Source organism: Zootoca vivipara, chromosome 10 (assembly GCF_963506605.1).
Source record: "Zootoca vivipara chromosome 10, rZooViv1.1, whole genome shotgun sequence".
Taxonomy (NCBI): domain Eukaryota; kingdom Metazoa; phylum Chordata; class Lepidosauria; order Squamata; family Lacertidae; genus Zootoca; species Zootoca vivipara.
Genome location: NC_083285.1, coordinates 13,039,568 through 13,059,876, shown reverse-complemented (window position 1 = coordinate 13,059,876; position 20,309 = coordinate 13,039,568). Strand labels below are relative to the sequence as shown.

General features: G+C 45.1%; 1 protein-coding gene across 1 annotated transcript in view; it reads left to right on the top strand.

The window, feature by feature from the left end:
• IL17REL (interleukin 17 receptor E like) overlaps positions 1-17,300 on the top strand; it is a 51,646-nt gene extending 34,346 nt beyond the window's left edge. The window contains exons 8-18 of the mRNA XM_060279419.1: positions 1,232-1,303; positions 1,528-1,586; positions 2,852-3,068; positions 4,342-4,386; positions 5,226-5,283; positions 6,217-6,365; positions 8,182-8,247; positions 9,370-9,427; positions 9,750-9,866; positions 13,357-13,411; positions 14,956-17,300. Coding sequence (XP_060135402.1) covers positions 1,232-1,303; positions 1,528-1,586; positions 2,852-3,068; positions 4,342-4,386; positions 5,226-5,283; positions 6,217-6,365; positions 8,182-8,247; positions 9,370-9,427; positions 9,750-9,866; positions 13,357-13,411; positions 14,956-14,986 — 927 coding nt within the window. The 3' untranslated portion in view covers positions 14,987-17,300. The remainder of the gene's footprint in view (positions 1-1,231; positions 1,304-1,527; positions 1,587-2,851; positions 3,069-4,341; positions 4,387-5,225; positions 5,284-6,216; positions 6,366-8,181; positions 8,248-9,369; positions 9,428-9,749; positions 9,867-13,356; positions 13,412-14,955) is intronic.
• Positions 17,301-20,309: the final 3,009 nt, after the last annotated feature.

Here is a 20,309-nt window from a genome sequence, read left to right as displayed (position 1 = left end):
TGTGCTAAAAGTCTAAGTACACAAGAAGAGCTTTGCTAGTTCAGGCCAGTGTCCCATCTAGTCCAGCATCCTGTGCTCGCAGTGGCCAACACTGAGTGCAACAGCCCTCTCCTCACTTGTGTTTCCCGGCAACTGTTAACCAGAGGTGTATTGCCTCCCCATGGGACACAGGTGGCGCTGTGGTCTAAACCACTGAGCCTCTTGGCCTTGCCGATCAGAAGGATTTGAATCCCCGTGACAGGATGAGCTCCCGTTGCTCTATCCCAGCTGTTGCCAAGCTAGCAGTTTGAAAGCACAACGGTGCAAGTAAACAGTGTTTCTGTGCACTCCGGTTTCTGTCCTGGTGTTCCGTTGCGCCAGAAGCAGTTTAGTCCTGCTGGCCCCATGACCTGGAAAGCTGTCTGTGGACAAACACTGGTTCCCTTGGCCTGAAAAGCGAGATGAGTGCCGCACCCCATAGTCACCTTTGACTGGACTTAACCATCCGGGGTCCTTTACCTATATTGCCTTTGATATTGGAAGGAGAACAGCACCTTGAGGCTTGATTACTGCAATGCGTTCTATGTGGAGCTGCCCTGGACCTGGTCTGAAGCTCCAATAGGTGCAGAATGCAACAGCCGGACTGATAATGGGGGTGCGTGGCTGAGAACTTGGGCCACCATTGTTAAAACATCTGCACCGGCTGCCCATCTGTTGCTGAGCCAGGTTCAAGGGCCTTGCGTTAATTTACAAGGCCCTGAACTATTTATATCCAGAGTACATTAAGGTCTGGGTAAACGCTTATATCCCTGCTCAATCACCGAGATCATCTGCCGACGTATCACTGGTTGTCTCCCAAATTGGCAAGGCTCATTGGCATCAACACAAAACACAGTCTTTAGTATTTTTGGCCCAGGTCTGTTCAATGATTCTCTTGTCAGTAGAGATTCAGCAGGCGCCTTCTGTTTCAAACTTTAAAAGCCTCCTGGAAACTCTTCTCTTCCATCAGGCTTATACAGGCCATTAAGAATAGCACTTTCCATAACTGTTGATGGCCCCCAATTTTGATTTTTTTATGTGTTTTTATTATATATAAACAGTATTGTAAAATGCTTTTGTATTTTTTCTTAAAACAAACAGAGTCAGCATTGATAACATTATTCTCCATAATAAGAATACATGGGGAATTTTCTGAAAGGTTATTTACTGTGAAGAAATGCTTGACTTATTGCAGGGTATTTTACAATTTCAGGTACAAGGGAAGGACTTGGTGAAACCGGTTTCTTTACAGTACACTCAGTTGTTGCCTTGTCTATGCATCGAGGTAAGTATTTTCAACATGGTTGGACATGTAATCTGGTTAGAAAATGCTGTTCCTAACTGAAGGAGCATTATTTCCGAGAGAGGGGCAAAATCCTTGAACAGGAACACAACCAACTACATGAATGCATTTAGTAAAGAGGGGCTTTGTGGATAAGCATTCATTCAAAAATAGATTTTAAACTAGCTGGTTATTTGAAGTAACGGATCTTTCTGTTTGGATTGCAGGTATGGCCAGCAATTTCTGATGCACAGAGAACCCAGTTATGCCCGTTTAAAAATGGCAAGTAAAATATGTTTTCTCTCTCTTTTGAATGGACGCTATGCTGTTAAAGAAATGATTGTTAAGGGGAAGGTGAAATCACAGGGAGCATGATACTAGGCTATCGGATCTGTTTTTAGTCTGAATTTTCTGCAGATGTGTATCCAGATTTTTGAACTTTGATGCCAGGGATGCTGGTGGATACCCTCGATTAACGACGCTCCACACTGTCATGTCTTTAAGACTTTTATTGGTGCATACTTATTTACAGTGCAAGAGATAAGAGAAACACGACTGTTCAGTCTTCATCAGAATCTCGCTCTTTCCGGCTACGCGCCCAGCACAGTAGTTTGGGGACCCCAAAGCGCCGCCCCTTGCTCCTATGGGAGCTGGCACGCCTCAAATCAGGCGTTGGGGAAAAGGGCGCCTGTCCGATGCTCCTCCGCTGGCCATTTCCTGTATAGGAGCTCTAGGCTGCAGTCGCGGCTCTTGGACGCTGCCAGAGCCCTGTACCATAGAATCATAGAGTTGGAAGAGACTACAAGGGCCATCCAGTCCAACCCCCTGCCAAGCAGGAAACACCATCAAAGCATTCTTGACATATGCCTGTCAAGCCTCTGCTTAAAGACCTCCAAAGAAGGAGACTCCACCACACTCCTTGGTAGCAAATTCCACTGTCGAACAGCTCTTACTGCCAGGAAGTTCTTCCTAATGTTTAGGTGGAATCTTCTTTCTTGAAGTTTGAATCCATTGCTCCGTGTCCGCTTCTCTGGAGCAGCAGAAAACAATCTTTCTCCCTCCTCCATATGACATCCTTTCATATATTTGAACATGGCTATCATATCACCCCTTAACCTTCTCTTCTCCAGGCTAAACATACCCAGCTCCCTAAGCCGTTCCTCATAAGGCATCGTTTCCAGGCCTTTGACCATTTTGGTTGCCCTCTTCTGGACACTTTCCAGCTTGTCAGTATCCTTCAGTATCCGACCTGCTCACTTCCTCCTGCCCTTCACTGGACCCGCTGCTGGAGCTCTGACTGGTTGAGGAGCTGGACTTTATGATGGGGGGCTGTTCTCTGTAACTCTGCCCCCTTACATTTACATAAAATACTTGTCCAGCATATCAAAAATCCTTTAAAAAATTGCAGTAACGGATCATAGCCCTGTGTCTGTACTCTCATGGTAGATAGCAACAGAGCCATGTCTCACTCCTAGCCGACAAAATGGTAGGTGCTTATAGCTAGTTACCACTGGGGAGGAGGAGTTGAGTTCAGCATCCCGGACACTTGAGTTATATAATGTGCTTTTACTCAGCCTTCATTTCCCTCCTGTGTTGCTTTTTAGATACCAAGGCCCTGTGGGACAACGTTATTTATAATCCCAACACACAGACACTGGCATGGGAAGCAGCCTGTCCTGTCCATGTTACTGTCAGCCTTTGTCAGCTCATGAAGACTAATGATCGGTGCGTTGATCTAGAGAACACGGCAAATATTGCTGCAGAGAAAGTAAGCACCGAAAGCAAATATATGCACTGGGTCTAGTATTTCTGCAAGTAGCCATTGAGTGGGAGGGCAAACTTGGTTTCACCTGAAGAAGCACTGTGAAACATTAATTGGCCAAAAAGCGTTGGTCTCCTTTGAAAACAAATTTCTTTATCCTTTCCCCACAAAATAGAATTTTTTATTGCTAATTTTAGTAACACATTATTTCATTCTGAAATAGGCATTCTGAATGCGTTTGGATACAAGATATGTGACTGGATGTGCATTTTGGTACATATTTTTTATTTAAAAATAAATAAATTAATTTCCAAATTATTACAAATCAAACCAAATTAATTTAATACAATTTCTTAAAATCAGGTTTCCTGCTCCTGTTGCTAACATATGTTGATCATTTCCTCTCATAGCCACATCGTCTCTTATTTAATGTCCGATTGTCATCCTTCATTTGTCGTTAGTCCATTCTCACAGCTGGCAACATTTTTTTCCTCCTTACAAACAGGGCCTCTGTTACATTTTATAATTATAATATCCATTTCACGTGTGTAGTCCTTCATATACATTGTTGTTTTAGATCTGGTATGCTGGGAGAATTAATTACTCTCTTTCATTGTTCAATTAGCAACGTTTATCTTTGGACATATTTTGTAAGTGGAGGACGGTATTGCAAAATGTTAAGAGACAGGGGGGGGGGGATTGAAGGATAAATCTGTTTGGACATTCCTACCCCTGTGTCCACAAGCTGTATGCAGATACACATCAGTCTGAATGCGCCTAGGATGTGTTCAAGTGGTCGGGTGAACAAAGGTTCAGAGTAGGACCAGTGGCGGAGCTTCATGCTCTGGCACCGGGGAGGCGGAGAGCAGGCAGGGCCATGGCTTTTGCACATCCCGGGGGCGTGGTGCGCATCCTGGGGGCATGGTGCCCAGCACTGGTGGGTGGGGGCATCCACGATGGCACCCCACTAGGACCGCGCTGCCGGTGGCAGTGCGCTCCCCCTGTCCTCCTCTTCCTCCGCCAGTGAGTAGGGTACCACCTCTGCACTCCATGCATTCACTAAAAATTCCATCCACCCGAGGCTTTTGATGTACACCAAGTCAACTTTTAGTAAGTCAGGTTTACACCCAGTTAGGCTTAGCTTTCAGTTCAGCAAAGAACATCTTTGCAATGTTTATGAATGAATAATCTTTCCAATGCATCTAAAAAGCTAGCTATGCCAATGCCTGTTTTTCTCAGACAATGCCAATAACTCTCTGATCATTCTTTTTTCAATCAGGTAAAATATTCTCGAGTTGATGCGCAGCCAAACCTTTGCATGAAGGTATATATTTTTTCCCCTTGTACATTATTTCCTTATGAATCATCCCTTGGCTCTACTTATTAAAAGAAATATTGTGGCTGGGTTCTGTGGAAAAGCTACCCTGTCCCCTCTGTAGACGGCCATCATTAGAAATGTATTGACAGTTTGAGAAGCAGTTCAGAGAGCACTGGTTTTGTGAAGGCTGTATTATTCCATTGGAATTATTTAGCTTGTTGGGAAGAAGCACCCAAATCTAATCTCCCCCTAACCACCAATTCAGTATTACAGGGGTTCCCAAACTGTGGTGCAAGTACCACTGGTGGTCTTCAAGTTTCCTTCATGTGGTCCGAGGTGTGTTTGTGGACGGAACACAACAAGTCCATTGCATTCAATATCCATGTTGATTTTTGACTGTATTTTTGATAGCAATAGAAATGACATCCAAAACCATACAGCATCTAGCACAGAACATTGCAATTGCCACAACCATAGCTGCCAAGTTATCCCTTTTTTTAAGGGATTTTCCCTTATGCTGAATAGGCTTCCTCGCGAGAAAAGGGAAAGCTTGGCAGCTATGGCCACAACAGGCGGAAAAAATCATTAAGTGATCTGCCAAGACCCTCAACAGTTTTCAAGTGGTCCATGGTCCAGGGCAAATATTAGGGAACCACTCTGCTAGCTTCTGCACAGCAGAATCCTATGGATATTGACTTGGAACCAATTCCCAATGTCTTTAAGATAAAAGCCATCGCTCCTCTATTCATCACTACATTCCATTTAGAAATTCAGATTAGGCTAAAAAAAAAAAAAAACCCACCCCAGTGTAACTAATCACTTCTTTTTAAAAAACCTTTTTTTAGTTTGCAACTAAACACGGTTCTTGGATTCGATGCCCATTTGCTCGTGGAAATCCCCAAGGTAAGATCACAAACATCTTTCTACATTTGTAATGGCTCAATGGCAGTCATAGTGGAATGAGCTGCCTAGTCATAATGCAGGGTGGTTTTTTTTTTTTCTTTCCTAAGACTAGATCTGAAGGACCGTGGTTGATGAGGAACTGTATCCTTTGAATTACGGTGTTTTCCTTGGTGTCGGTTGGGTGGCGTCTTGTACGCCTCCTCCCGCCAACTCCTGCAGCCAAGCTGGTGCCAAATTCATCGCTCTGCTTTCCTTTGCACCACATCAGCAAGACCGAGAGGGGTTGGGTCTTGTTGTCTGGGCAGCCCTGGACCTCCATACACCAGCGGTGGACTTTGGGCTCTCAAATTTCAGTGTGTGACGCTAAAATTCAGTGCCCCCACCTCTAACGCTCCATTCCACAGCATTGCTGTGGCATCCCCAGCACCATGGTACCCAGTGCCACCACACTGGTCATGCCACCCTAAAACTGCCTTTGCATACACACTGCCCAGGTCACTCCGGTGGTGCTAATGCAGCGAAAACAACACAGCGGTTATGAGTTACTGGTCTTTGCAGCCACAGCAGGCGCTGTGATTCTCCAGCAGTTTGCCTTCTTCACCACCAGAGGCACACTCCATTGTCTCTCGAGACAGATGAATGCAAACAAGTCTCATTCCAATAAAACATTTGCCAAGGGCAGTTTATTAAAATCAACATACTAATTGGTATAGTATCTAAGCATTGGTGCGGTGTTCGATGCTGCTGGACACAAGGTGCACGGACCTCATAATGTGATAGATTAAATAAAGGGCGGACATTTTGCGGTCGCCTCTAAGCTTCAGTGATGAAGCTGGCTGAAAAATGAAGCAAGTATTAAACGGCAAAAACAAAAGTGTCACTAATTAGGATCGCTTCTCGGTAACATAGATTGCTTTTCTACTTCTGTTTCAGCTTGGGAAATGAATCTTGCTGTGATGGACAAATGGATAGAAGTTTCCTTCATGTCGCAAGCTGCCGAGGCAGAATTTTCCGTTCAAGTATGCAACAAAACAGAGGCATCTTTATGCAACTCTACTGGAATCCACCAGCCCATCTCAGTGGTTTGTGCCATTTTTTATTTCTCCTTTCTTACAAGTGAATCCTGAATGCTTGATCTGCGTCTGTCAGATCCTTTTAAAGCAAACAGTTTGAGAAGTGTGGCATGCAGGAGAATACCCATTTCAGTCAGTGGGAAACAAAAGACCCAAGTTAAAAAAAGAACAACTAACTACTTTTGTGAGGTGGGATATCATTTCCCCCCCCAATCAACCCTCAAGTACCATTATGGAATTGATACGTTCTGCACAGCTACGTTATGTTGTGAAATCATGTAGATTTCGAGTCACAGAGTTCCTGTATTTTGTTTTTGAATGGTTGCTACCACATCCTCTCAGTGACTTTACAATGAACAATTATTTGCACAGAGCACTTAGCAGAAATATCCTTCCAAATAAAGTATGACCCATAGGATCCCTTCCAATTCTACAATTCTAGATTCTACCCATTCTTGTCCATGGACAGAACACATGGCTTACAACACAGCTGGGGAAGCTGTGTGTCCTTCACATGTTATAGTTACCCCTGACCATTAATTAGGTCCAGTTGTGAACGACTCTGGGGTTGCGGCACTCATCTCGCTTTACTAGCCAAGGTAGCCGGCGTACAGCTTCCGGGTCATGTAGCCAGCATGACTAAGCTGCTTCTGGCGAACCAGAGCAGCACATGGGACTCCAAATCCCATCACCCTTGACCATTAACCATACTGGCTGCAGCTAATGGGATTTGGAGTCCAATAACATCTGGAGGGGCACAGGTTCCCCACACTTAGAACTGGCACAGGATTAGCATGCTCCATGGACACACCAAAAAGGGTGAGTGTCTTCATCAACGACCGCTCCCCACATTAAATGGGGGGGGCGCCTTTTGTGTGGTCGCGCGCAGCCCCCCAGATCCCAGTGTAGCTCCCGGTAGTACGGGCTGGCTTCGCCCTCCCCAGGCTGGATACCTGGAGGTCTCTGCCTACCTCAGCCAATCAGCCAATCCTGCCTGGGGAGGCATTGCCAGGGGATCAGACAGGTAGGGGGAGGGACCACCCTGCTCACACAACAGAAGGTGAATCTTACCTGCGAAGCGTCAGTTGGTGCCAGAGCTTCTCCCACCCTGCCCTCCCCCAGTTAAGCCTTTTTTTTTGCAAGTTAACCTTTTCTCCACAGGTACGCAGGCACTGCTATGGCAGGGTCGCTGTTGAAGGGCCAGAAAGGAATTTTCCTGCATTGGCAGGTTTCACCTTCCCCATAGCAAAACATCACAACTTTGATGGTTTCTGGCCTTGGCCTTTAGTCCATCTTCCCTAAATGGGGGGGGGGGCGTGAAGTGGTGACCCACACCCCCTTGCGGCGGTGATCCCAGGGTTCCCAGTTAAAGGGGTCTTGAGGGGAGGCATTGGCCATATGCTGAGAGGTTGTCATTGCTCTCCCCGCGACAGCGGCGAAACGGGGGGCGGGCTCTCTGCTTGAACATATGTTCTCCAGAGCCAGCACAATCCCCACACATTCTGGATAACCCTGATGTCTCCCTGATCCCTGGCTGGAAACTGGGTAGAATAAACGGCCAATGCCTGAGCCAAGGTCTCCCTACATCTGAGATTTAATAACGTTGTGGCCAATTTTAATCCCATAGCACGTTGTCTTGGGTCATTATTTTACTTGGGAGTTGCCTGGGGTTGGGGGAACTCCGCCTGTCAATGCAATGCAAACCATTGTGTTTTGTGGCACAGTCAAATAAGTATCATGGCCGAATAGGAAAAGGAGGCATCTCTGTTGCCTTTGGGCTAATGTGGTTTTTTTTGTTTTTTGTTTGCTTCTGCCTCTTTCACAGGCTGGCTTGAGTTCAACGTATGTCAACATTTCAGGCAAAACATGTGGCTCAGACATCTGCATTCAGGTTTGCCTTTTGTTTTGAAGGATCTTTTCTGTGCTAGCATGCAAATGATAATTAGCGGGGGAAGTAGCACATCAGTTCTTTATCATCTTATTGCAGCAGCAATGGCAAGGCATCTGGGGGGGGGGATGCATTTACCTCCTTGGAAAAATGTTAAGACTGTAGCTGAGGGAGAAACTGGGGAAGCTAGATCACAAAGACAACATCCCTCAGGAAATGGAATAGATGGATCAGAACAGTTGTGTGTGGTGATTTTTTTTTTGTAGGGGAAAAGTTAAGGACAAAGGCACCAGCAGCCTCCCTAAGCCAGGCAGAAGATTCCTGGGCTTTGGGAAGGACGTGCCAGACCATCTGCTTATATACATTATTTACACAATGGGCTTTGTGTGATTGGCTACTTCAGGGCTACACCTGTGGGCCAATCAGTTTGTGGATTGACTTCTGCCAGTAGCCTGATTGGCTGCTCCTGCAGGCCAATCAGGTTGCAGATTCACTTCTGCCAGCCGCCCGATTGGCTGCTCCTGCAGGCCAATCAGGTTGCGGATTCACTTCCACCTGGAGTTGGATTGGGTGGCTCCTGCGGACCAATCAGACTGCTGATTCTGGATCCTATTGTTCTATGATTCAGCTCAGTACATAACAAATACTTTATTTTATTGGGAACATTTAGGGGACTAGCCTTAGTCCACTGACCGCATGCCATTGGATCAGAAGTGGCTTGCTGGGTGGGTGAAGATGCTATGCTAGGTTGCTGGCAGGTGGGTCACTTTTGTTTATGGGAGCGGAAAATAGAGGCGTCACAGAGACTGACAGTGTGCAAATCTCAATTTGGCGTTCCTGCTGGTGCATTTGCACCATGCCAGCCTCCCCACTGCTTCGCCCCTCTCCCTTCTGATAAACAATAGCGACTCACCTGCCCGGAAGCTACGGTAATGACTTTGCCCCACCCAGGGAGCTGCTTCTGGTATGGGCAGTGGCTAAACGTTATGTCGTCAACGCCTAGATAGCAGATCTATCACTGCAAGAAAATAGAGGAGTTACATTCAACTCACCAACAAAACAAAACAAAACAAAAACCTGAGCTAAGGTAATAACCTTCCTCCCTTTTTCTTTTTCTTTTAAAAGGGACGGAGGACAGATGTAGACTATTCTATCCCTTCACACATCTGTGATTTGCCCTGTAGTAAGTATTGATAACAGTATTATATTGGCCACTATAGCCCACAGCCAAGTAAAATAATGTGTGGTCTGCAGCCACAGTTGTCCCATGTGCTCGGCCCTGGGCTTGTCTTGGTGGTGGAACCTACCGTGATCCTGGAGGCTGTGAGAGGCAGGATCAAATGCAGTCCTTGCTGATTGACAATGTTCTCTTCAGCTATTGATTTGGCACCGCCGAGAACAAGGCGTAGCAAATGTTCTAACAGAGACAACCCTCATATGAAAGGACTACGTATTCTCGAAACGTATCTATCGACTACAACGCGAGGACATTTTTTTCTTTCCAGTTTCTGCTACTCGGAGTCAGGAACGTGACGAAAATTCCTTAAGCATCCTATCTCTAATAGCATTGCTTGTGTTGACTGTGACCATGATGGGCCTCCTGGGACATAAAGTTTTATCAGGTACGAATCCATGTAAATAAAGCATGTAACCTAAGTATGTCATGAATTCACACAGCAGGGTCTCTATATTGTGGCAGAGGGATCTGTTTCTTCTAAGTCTTAAAAAGTAATTTATTTATTTATTTTAGAAAGGTTCAATGTAGCAGTGGAATCTAGCTTCCGGGTTGGGGTGTTCTGGTTATGCAAGCCCTGGGGATATGGCAGCATGCTGGCTCAGAGTGGCTTGGGGGATAGTTAGAAGTATCAGCTCTTTGCTGGACCAGTACCTTGAGATTCTGGCTTTTGAGTTTCTATGGTAACAGCATAGAATAATTTGCATAGGGGAAGATGCACAAGCTTTCTGAAAACCGGTAGCAAGTTTCCTCCTGGACGTGTGAATGATTGCATAAAGGGCTTGTGCATGCATTAGCTGGAGCTTCTAATAACATCCAAAGCTGTTCCCTGTTCAGAGTCTTCCTCACCCTGATTGTTCATTACAATGGTTGCCATGTCCTGGTTTCGGCGTCAGGGGGGAATTTTGCCAAATTGCAAAATGTCAGGAAAAACCCGGATGCATGGCAAGACGACGGAAACAGCAGCGGAAATATGGCAACCCTAATCTGTGCTAGGATGCAGGTGCTTGTCTGATGTTGCGTGGAGCTTGAGTGTTGCAATTTTAGACATTTGTGAAGAAGAACAAATTGGCTTGGCCATTGTTCCATGTATGAAAGCAGCTCTGGGTACATTGAAATAGTTAATTAAGCTGAATATTCAGTGTATGCAGTTAATTTTTCCTCCCTTGGAGTTAATAGGAAACTTTGAAGGATAGGAAGATTCACAACTTATTAATACGTTCCCTTCTGAACTTCTTTTCAAGCGAGAAATGTACATGGTGTTGATCGAACTCACTCACAGTTTCAATGTTCTACCAAATCTCCCATCTCCTGCAGCTTGTATTAATCTTATTAAGACCAACTTGAACACCTAAGCTCATCTGTTTTCCACAGACTGTAAAATCTTGGCTTGGTGATGCAACCTCCAGAACATAGAATGTTAATTAGACCAAGGCCTGGTTGAAAAAGAACGTTTTCCCCTGGCACTGATGTATGATGAAGGTGTCAGGCGATCCTCCTTGGGGGTGCCAATGCAGAAAAGGGCTGTTCTCATGTTGCCATCCTCTGGACCTCTTGTGGAGGAGGCACACTATGAAGGGCCTCAGATTATGATCACAGGGTTCGGACTCTGTCACATGGGGAGAAGTGGCCCTTGAATTATTGCAGCCCTGAGCTGTTTAAGGCTTGATAGATCAAAACCAGCACTTTGAATTGGACCCAGAAACTAATTGGCAGCCAGTGTAGTTGGGCCAGGATTTGTGCAATACGCTCAAACTGTCTTGCACCAGCGGAAGTTTCCGAACTGTTTTCAGAGGCAGCTCCATGTACACATAACACATTACAATCATCTCACCTAGAGCGTTAGCAGAGCATAGACAACAGATGTTAGCCTATCCCTATCCAGGTAGGAGCAAGGGTGGGGCACCAGCCAAAGCTGATGGAAGGCACTCTGTGCCATCGAGGCCACCTGAGCCTCAAGTGACAGCAATGGATCTTGAAATACCCCTGAGCTATGTACCTGCTCCTTCAGAGAGAGTGTAACCCCATCAAGAGCGGGCAAGCTCCCACCCATCTGGTCTAACTGTAGCTTCTTGCACAAAGCTAAGAATTTCATCTGTTGCTCCACCCACTTTTTTCTGCAGCTCTGATCCTCTTTGGCAAGCAGCCACATGGCTATCTATCGGGAAATGTGGTCCTAAAGGAGATGCCCCACCCCTTCTATAACCATTTTTACTAGTCCAAAATGGTCTGCTTAGGTCAAGGGTGTAGAGTGTCTGAACTCTTATATCCAATATAATCCAGGTCCATACTCCTATCTGTTTCCTCATTTCCTTCTCTATCTGTTGCTCACCCAACAGAGCCCCAACAACAAGGCATTCTCTGACAGATGGATATATTCTAGAAGACTTCAGCTCACCATGGCTTATGCCCAGCAGGGGTAACCTTACATGTTAGAAGGTACCCAAGTGGTTTTCATTTATATAACCCATGCCAGTTGTAGCTATACAAATGGACAGTATTGCAGTCTGCCCATTTGTTACTTATTTGAGTCAGGTGGTCTGGCCTCTTCAAAGGCAATGTTTCCATATGCACTCTGGACAGAAAAGTTGTTGAGCTTTTTTTTTTTTGGCAAATTCACGAAACAGAACATGGGTTGACATACATCCAGACACTGCTTCCGACTGCAGTATTCCAGATACATCAGGGAAATTCAGGACACATGGCAACCCTACACTCAGACAATTGCCAGCTACATTTCCATATGAGGTCCAGTAGAATACCAGGGGCAGATTTGCATGTTTCAAGGAACTGCAGAATTGATTCCGGTATCTATTTTTGTTTCTCTCATCCATTTCTGGTAAGAAGATGTGCAAGCTGTAACCTCTCCTTGTAAGGAAGGGATGCAAATAAAATACCCTCCTTGCACAAACGAAAGCCACAAAAAGACGCATGAGTCACTTGCGCATCCTCTTTTCAACACATAATGTAATGTGCAAAGCAACCTTCAAGGTGCCATCTTCAGAAAACACATTCCTTAAAATGCCAGGGTGTTCCAGGCATCCTGCTGGATTTCTGCCTTGGATTGTCATTCAGGAAACAAAAATATGTATCCAGTCATACTTAGGAATGGTGGGCTGATTCAAATATGTGAGGCTTGCTTCTGGTAAAATTATTGTTTGATGGAACATGTGACTCTCCAATGAGCTGCAAGCTTCATTGTTTGAATAAGTGATGAATAGTGATATATAAACTTTGTCCTTATTGTTTGATCTGCAAGGACTGTTTTGTAACTGCAACCCATCACTTGATGTTGCCGCTGTTGAGTGATGTACAAGGTTGGCTGAAATGTCTCTGTTTTTACAACACAATGAGCAATGACACCATTATGACCTAAGTCTGGCGGATCTCAGGGCTCGGCTCCATCAAGTGGCCCCTGAAGACATGTTTATACAAAACTGCCTTTGCTGCTTCTTGGCAAACTGTTTCTTACCTGGGTCAGATAGGAGGCAAGATGAAGTGTGATGTGTTTAGCATGTAGGTCTAGAACTGGGGAGACCCAGGTCCATATCACCACTCAGTCGTGAAGCTTACTAGGTGACCTTTGGCCAGTCACCATTCTTCAGCCTCACCTACCGCACCGAGCTGCTTTGAGGATCAAATTGGCAGAGGGGAAACTACGGGCATTGCCCTGGCAGGAAGACCAGGGTATCAATATTGTTACAAAGTTTGCGCACCACATCCAATCTCTGCTGAGCGAAAACAAGATTCCAGGGGGTTCCACGCACTCAACCAGGGTTGTGTTTCCACTGGGAAAATCTGGTACCTTAGATCTGTGACGAGGTAACTGAATAATTTGAGGTGGAAGATTAACTGCTACCATTTGTTTCCCCTCTCAGTTTTTCACAAGGAGAGTCACAAAGAGAAAAGCACAGCACAAACCAAAATGCAGAGGTGAGTCCACATTTTTTTGGTATGGCTTCTTGTCATTTGGAAGACATTTTGCTTGCAAGCCGCCCCAAATTGACCTAGAAGTTAATGCAACGCCATGTCTTAGAACTGGGGAAGAAAATCTCACTCTTACATAGTTTTAAACCCTCTTTTGCTCAGATAAGCAAAAATTATTGGAATAATAATATATATATGATAAGAATAATATTGGAGAAAACTGGGTATGGAAACTTGCTTAACCTAAATCATAGATCCCAGTTTTACAGCGGCCCTTTAAAGTACGCTTCACGCAGAGTATACGCAGTCAGAAGTTGACCTGGCTAAGAAAGCACCACCAAGAGCGTAGGGAATTATCTCCCTTATATGAAACCCCTTACTACGGTAGCTGCACACTTGTAAAAGTATGCAGATGAAAATACAAACGGTTGGGTTTCTTTAACTGCAAAACAAACTGACTCTAAAGAGACTTTAAACTAAAGATAAATGCTTTCTCTCTTAGCAATGTTATCTACCCACTTTCCAAAACCTCCCACAAACCTCCCATTAAACTGCCCAAGAATTAACAGCATTCTAGCATTATAACTAAGCAATCATACTAAGATTCAACTGAGGAATCTCTTAAACTGAGAACAACTGAGAGAGTGATCTACTTAGAGATGAATCAAACTGAAAGGATCTAACTAAGAGATACAGAAGGCTTTCTGGCAGAGCCTTATATACAAGAAGCAGAGCCCACGCCTGTGGGCAATTAACAGAAACACAGACACCTGTTTCTCTTAAACAGACAGTATTTACATTAGACCGGCTCTAAAGTAACTTGACTATTCAAAAAATCCAACAAAAATACAGGCAATACATGAATATATCTGTCACAGATTTGAAATCCTGCTCTGAGTCAACTTGCTGAATTGGCCAATGGCAGGCTGGTGTGGAGGGCTGGACTCTCCAGGGGCGGGCTTGAGGGAACAATCAGGCTTGCCTCAGGTCCACTCCTGGGTGATTTAAAACAGCCCACACCAGCCCCAGAAGCCCATCTCTTCTTCGTTGGATCAAACTCCGGTAATTTTGCATTTACTCATTGAATTGACCTTGCTATGACTGCAGTGGTCGCCATATTTGTGGGGCCGGGTAGGAATTAGCTATGACCTGGAAGTTTTGCTTACCCCGTAGAATCATCACAACTTTGGCAGTTTAGGCATTGGGAAACCTTAGACTTGGTTGGAGGGGGGTGGTGGCATCGTCTAAAACAGGGAAAGGGAACATGTGGCTCTGCAGATGTTGCACTCCAAATCCCATAAGCCCCAAGCAGCATGAGGGATGATGTGAGTTGGAGTCCAACAAAAGCTGGAGGGCCATAAGTTTCTCACCTCAGGTCGGAAAAATAAATCATGATTAATACTATCTGCTAATTTTGGCAGATCATGTTAAGTTCCTGAATATGGACTGATAAAAAAAAAGTTGTCAACAAAGCCTGAAACAAACTGTCACTTTTTTAAAAATGGTAAAAATTCTCCACATCTGACACCTCTTTCTCTTTCCTTCTCCAGTATGAAGAGCACCTGTTCTTTGCATTTATGAAGAAAAGCAATCAATTTAGAGGAACAATTTCAACAGCCTTCTCAATATCTGTGTTACTTCTCTTGGGGCGAGTTGCTCTTACTTTGGTGAATAGTTGCCACGTGCCAGTAATTCTCATTGATTTCAAGGACTATTCACGAGGTCAAGTTTTTTTGAGGGCAAGCCCTTACTTACAAAGGGAGAGAGAAGAGTGAAAAACATTCTACGGTCAGTTTTGATCTCCTTTGGAATCGACAGATGTGCTCATTAGATGTTGCAGTACATGCTGTGGGAGCTGCTTTGCCATAGATTCATCCCACAGTGTTCTTGCAAACATTCAAAGGTCCACAGCCACCAGGGTAGGGCCCTGGCTAGCTTGGATCTCTCCTACAGGATAATTGTCCTCCCTCTTGGTGGGTTGGTAGTTCCAGAAACGCCTGGTGGGCTTTTAAATATTTGTGGCAGCTTTGTGGGATAAGCCAATGGAAAAGTGTTTCCACGGTGCACTTTAAAACAGTATCATACCACTTTAGACCCAGTGAACTGTAGTTTGTAAAGGGTGCTGAGAGTTGTTAGGAGTCCCAGTGCTCTCCTTACAGAGCTATAGTTCTCAGAGTGGTTCAAGGGTCAAGCCCACTTCCCAGGGCAATTGTACTCTGGGAATTGTGCTCTGGGAAGGGAAGAGGGGTTTTCCAACAATGCCTAGCCCTCTTAACAAACTACAGTTCCGATGATACTGTTCTTGGCTGTTTAAAGTGATGTGATATTACCGGTACCTTAAATGTCTTCTTCTTTGGCGATCACTCGTAGCTGAGTAAGATTGTCCTCCATAAACACGGTCTTAACAGTGAGTCCGTAAGTGACTGTGGAGGCCAATTCTGGATCCACATGTCCTTCCACAGTGGAGACATAGGTTTCCGGGTGGGAGTTGATCACGGTGTGGATTTGCCAAGCGTGCCTTCCTCTTAGCACGTTTCTCCCTTTCGTTCTGAGTTTGAGCGTCTTCAAAGTCCATGACACCTTTGGTGCCTAAGTTTTGTTATTTGAGGGGTATCCCATTTATAATATGTTACTTTGTCAAATCCAAGCACATCCCAGAAGTTATTGAATGGAAGAGATTTTGTTTGGATATTTGTTATCTATTTTATTGTTTGTGTCCCCCTCCTCCTTTGAGCTGTTACTTTTTATTACCGAGGAATAAAAAGTTCCCGTCTTGCCATGGACAGAAACCTAACCCTTAGACAATTCTCAGGTTTTATCGCATAGTTGGATTTTTCTACCTGGAGATAGCATGCATTGTTTCTGTGGTTGAAGTACTCGGCAAAGTTATTATGAAGCAAGCTCAACTGCATTTTGTGGGACTCGCTTCTGTTGAAATGCTTTCAGCATCCGGTTTTAATTCCTATCCACAGAGTTTGTGAGAGCCTGTTACAGATTAGTAGACTGTTTCTTCGATAGCTTTGGGTTTATTTTCTATCATCTTAACTAGTGGTAAGTTGTTGTTGTTTTGGCCAGCACTTTTAAATGCTCAGAGACACTGTGTGCCACAGAGTGAGCTGGTCAGTAAATCACACAGTTCAAAAACACGACCTTCACAGAGGTGGCCTAATAAACACAGCAGCTTGTTCCCTGTAGGTCTTATTCCAGAAAATCAGTTGCTGAGACTAAAGGTCCCTGTCTCCCCAAACCTGTCTGTGCCTCCTCCTCTCCGGGGCTTCTTCCAAGCAATCGGACGAGCAATTGGAGACTGAGCCTGCATGCAGCCAGCCTCTCCTCCACCCTTTTCATGTCTCTTCTGGTTCTGGGAGACAAGCAGCGAGGGGAGCTTATCTCAGCAGGAGAGGGAGATACCTGTGACTCTTCATCTTCTAACTCATCTCTGCCTCCTGATCTCCCTTCTCCCACTCCCCTGCTTTAGCTTCTTCCTCTGATTCTTGACTGCTCTCTGCCACAGACTCCCCCAGCTCACTAAGTCCTATTGCCTCTTCAGCTTCCAACACCTCCTCTTCCCTGTCTTCTCTCTCTGACCACTCATTGTTGTCCCATCACCACTTCTCCTGTGGGTGCAATTGAAAAAGAATGAGAAAGGACACTGCGCCAGGATGTTCACTTCTAGAGGAAGGTGCAGAATCACCTATATTCTTCTTTCCTAGGTATACTTGAGGAAACCCCTTCATTGTTTTCATCCACATGGGGAAATTGGGTCTGTGGTCTGCTCGCCATTTAGAATTCCTAATGTTACTTAGAAATCTGAAAGATATAATGACGTGTTCTTGTTATGTACCAACCCCATTATTTATACTTACAAATGAGAATAATACCATGAACGCTACAAAATGCCAACTGTTTGTCGTTTATTTCTTCCACTGAAGTCCAAATTCCTGCCAGGCGTGCCTCATTTCTGAGGCGTAACAAGGAGTGAAGTTAACATATGTGAAAATGGTGGAGCTTAAAAACCTGTGTGGGATTCTGCAGGGGACTGTTTATTTAGGCCCCCGGGAAACATGAAAGGTGGCGAGGAGAATGAGAAGTCTTTCCCATCTGTATGAAATTTTGTCTTTGTATTCTCAGAGGGTGCATTTTGGAGAAGCATGTAAATTAAAGACATCTTGTTGCTGATGAAATGCAGGAAAGTGCTAGGATGTTAGAATCTGTGTGTCCTAAGAGGAAGAAGACAGTCCCGGCTCTAGCTACATGAAGGCAGAGGACAGCGCAAGTGGAGAAAAGATGCCAGGGATTGCTTTTCAAGAATTTTTAAAATATATAATAGGCCTGAATCCATAATGTGCTGCGGGACCCTCCAGAAACTGATGGACTCCAGCTCCCATCAGCCCAAGTCAATCATAGCTGCCAAGTCTCCCGTTTTCCCCGGGAAATCCCTGTTTTTCCAGCTGTTCCTAGCTGAAAAAACGGATTTTTTTTGTTTTTCCCCGGTTTATTCTGGTGCGGTGGCCATTTTGGAACTGGGCGGAGCATGCTCAGAAGCGACTTTTGATGCTGCTCTGCCCAGTTCCAAAATGGCTGCAGTGCAACTTCTGGCGCAGTGGCCATTTTGGAACTGGGCAAAGCAGCATCAAAAGTCACTTCCGAGCATGCTCCGCCCAGTTCCAAAATGGCCGCAGCACTACTTCCGGTCTGCTATTTCCGGCCCGGTCCCTTATTTCTCTGACAGCAACTTGGCAGGTATGAGTCAATACATCTGATGGTCTCAGGGATGATAGAAGCCATAGAACAACAATGTCTGGAGAGTCACAGGTTCCCTGTTGCTAAATAGAGAGAAGGGGGACATGTTGAACAGCAAGCAGAAATAGGAAAACGACACAAAGCTAAGGAATAAAATAATAATAATTCGGTGATTCCAAGAGATCCCATCTTCAGACTCTGGCCCACCCACAAAACAGATTTTATAGTGTGTTTTGCACATCACATTTCTCCCCACAAAGGGTGGTAAGGGTGAGAACCATTGGGCATCTGATAAAATAGTTGAAAGCAGCAATCTGGCAAAAGTTATTGTCAAAACCTGCTGTTGAATATACCTTGGGTAACATGAAAGGAAGATACCCGAACAAGGGATCCTGGTTTGTTTTGTTTGAACAAACCATGATTGGTAAGCCAAGAGCAGACCTTTGCTTAGCCTCATGTTTGGTGTGATTGGGCTGATTTGATTGGGCTGGTTTTTATTGATTTTTATTGATTGGGGGGGCAGCTGCCCCTCCCTGCCCCCTCTGACTACACCCTTGGGTGCCATGAAGACACACTCCGCCGGTACTCTTGTCCCATTAGCAGCATCTTGAACTGCAACAGCCTAAAGCAGGCATAGGCAAACTCTGCCCTCCAGATGTTTTGGGACTGACCACTGGTCCTGTTAGCTAGGGATGATGGGAGTTGTAGTACCAAAACATCTGGAGGGCCGGGTTTGCCTATGTATGCCTGGCCTAAAGAACAGGAATGATATGCTGGGAGTACCCAGAAACCCAGCGGACCACATAATCCCTTCTTTAAGGGCTGCAACTGAGCACTGAACTCATACAAGTGAAGCAAGCAAATGGAAAGGAGTTTCCATCCAAGGGCTAGGGATGGACACAAACCTGTCAATTTCAGATTCTCTCAGTTTCCTATTTTTAAACAGTTTCTTATTTTTTAATCTTCAATTCAGTTTGCCCCATTACCCCATCAGCTTGCGATTATTACTGTTTTAAACAAAAAATCCGTCAGTGTTTCGGCACACCTTTCTCTTAATAAATACATTTTTGCAAGCCATTTCCCTATACATAGTGCATTTTTTTTTTGGTATGGCATTTTCACGGATACACACTTCCACACATTTCGCTACGTATTTTCAGATTGGGGAACGGCACCACAAAATTCAGAGAACTGCGAATTTTGAAGAATCTGTGATGCTTCCAGGAAGTTAGGTAAGTCTGTGTTACAATCCAAACCAAACTGAATTTCTACCCTATTCCTACCTGGGGCAATGGCAACTCCAGGACGGGCAATATTCATTGGAACAATGTGGAGATCAAGGGTTAATCCTCTATTTCGCCATTGTGCAGATCGCTTCCCTGTGGCTCCTCCTCCTCCACCACCTTCCTCTTCGCCAAATGAAAGCCATGCGTTTAACATGGTTTCACTTGGTAATGCTGCCCTGAACATTATTTCCTCACTGCTTCATGGTTACACAGCAATCTGTGTTAGTGGATGACCGGACCTGTGTGTTTATTGCCCATCATTGCATCAATAAACCCATCAGATGTTCGTCTTGGGGGCATGTCTGCAAACGGCCAGAACGGTTAACGAAGTCCAGAAGCTCCGCTATGTCAAATGGTCCTGAGCTACAGTCTTAATGACAATGTGCTTATTTATGTCATCCTCTGCTGCCATCGCACTGGGGATTTGCGTGCGTGTCGAGATGAAGCATGTGGCTTGCTTTTGCTCATAATTCGCAACAGAACCAAAGGACTCGCCAGGGTGAAATACCCTAACATAACGTGCTTTTCAAGAAACCTAGGCATAGGATGGTGTAAAGCAATAGCAGAACGCATGTATGTTTTCTCCAGCATGGATAAACAAGAGAAGGGAAGATGGAGGAAGAGAGTTTAGGCAATATGGATGGAGCAGTGGCAGACCTGGAGGTGCAGGTCAATTCTGTGTCCAGGGCAGCTGTCTGCCAGCTCCATCTGGTATGCCGACTGAGACTCTACCTGCCCACAAACTGTTTCGTCAAAATGGTGCATGCTGTAGTTGTCTCCCGCTTGGACCACTGCAATGCACTCTACATGGGGCTACCTTTGAAGGTGACCCGGAAACTACAACTAATCCAGAATGCGGCAGTGAGACCGGTGAC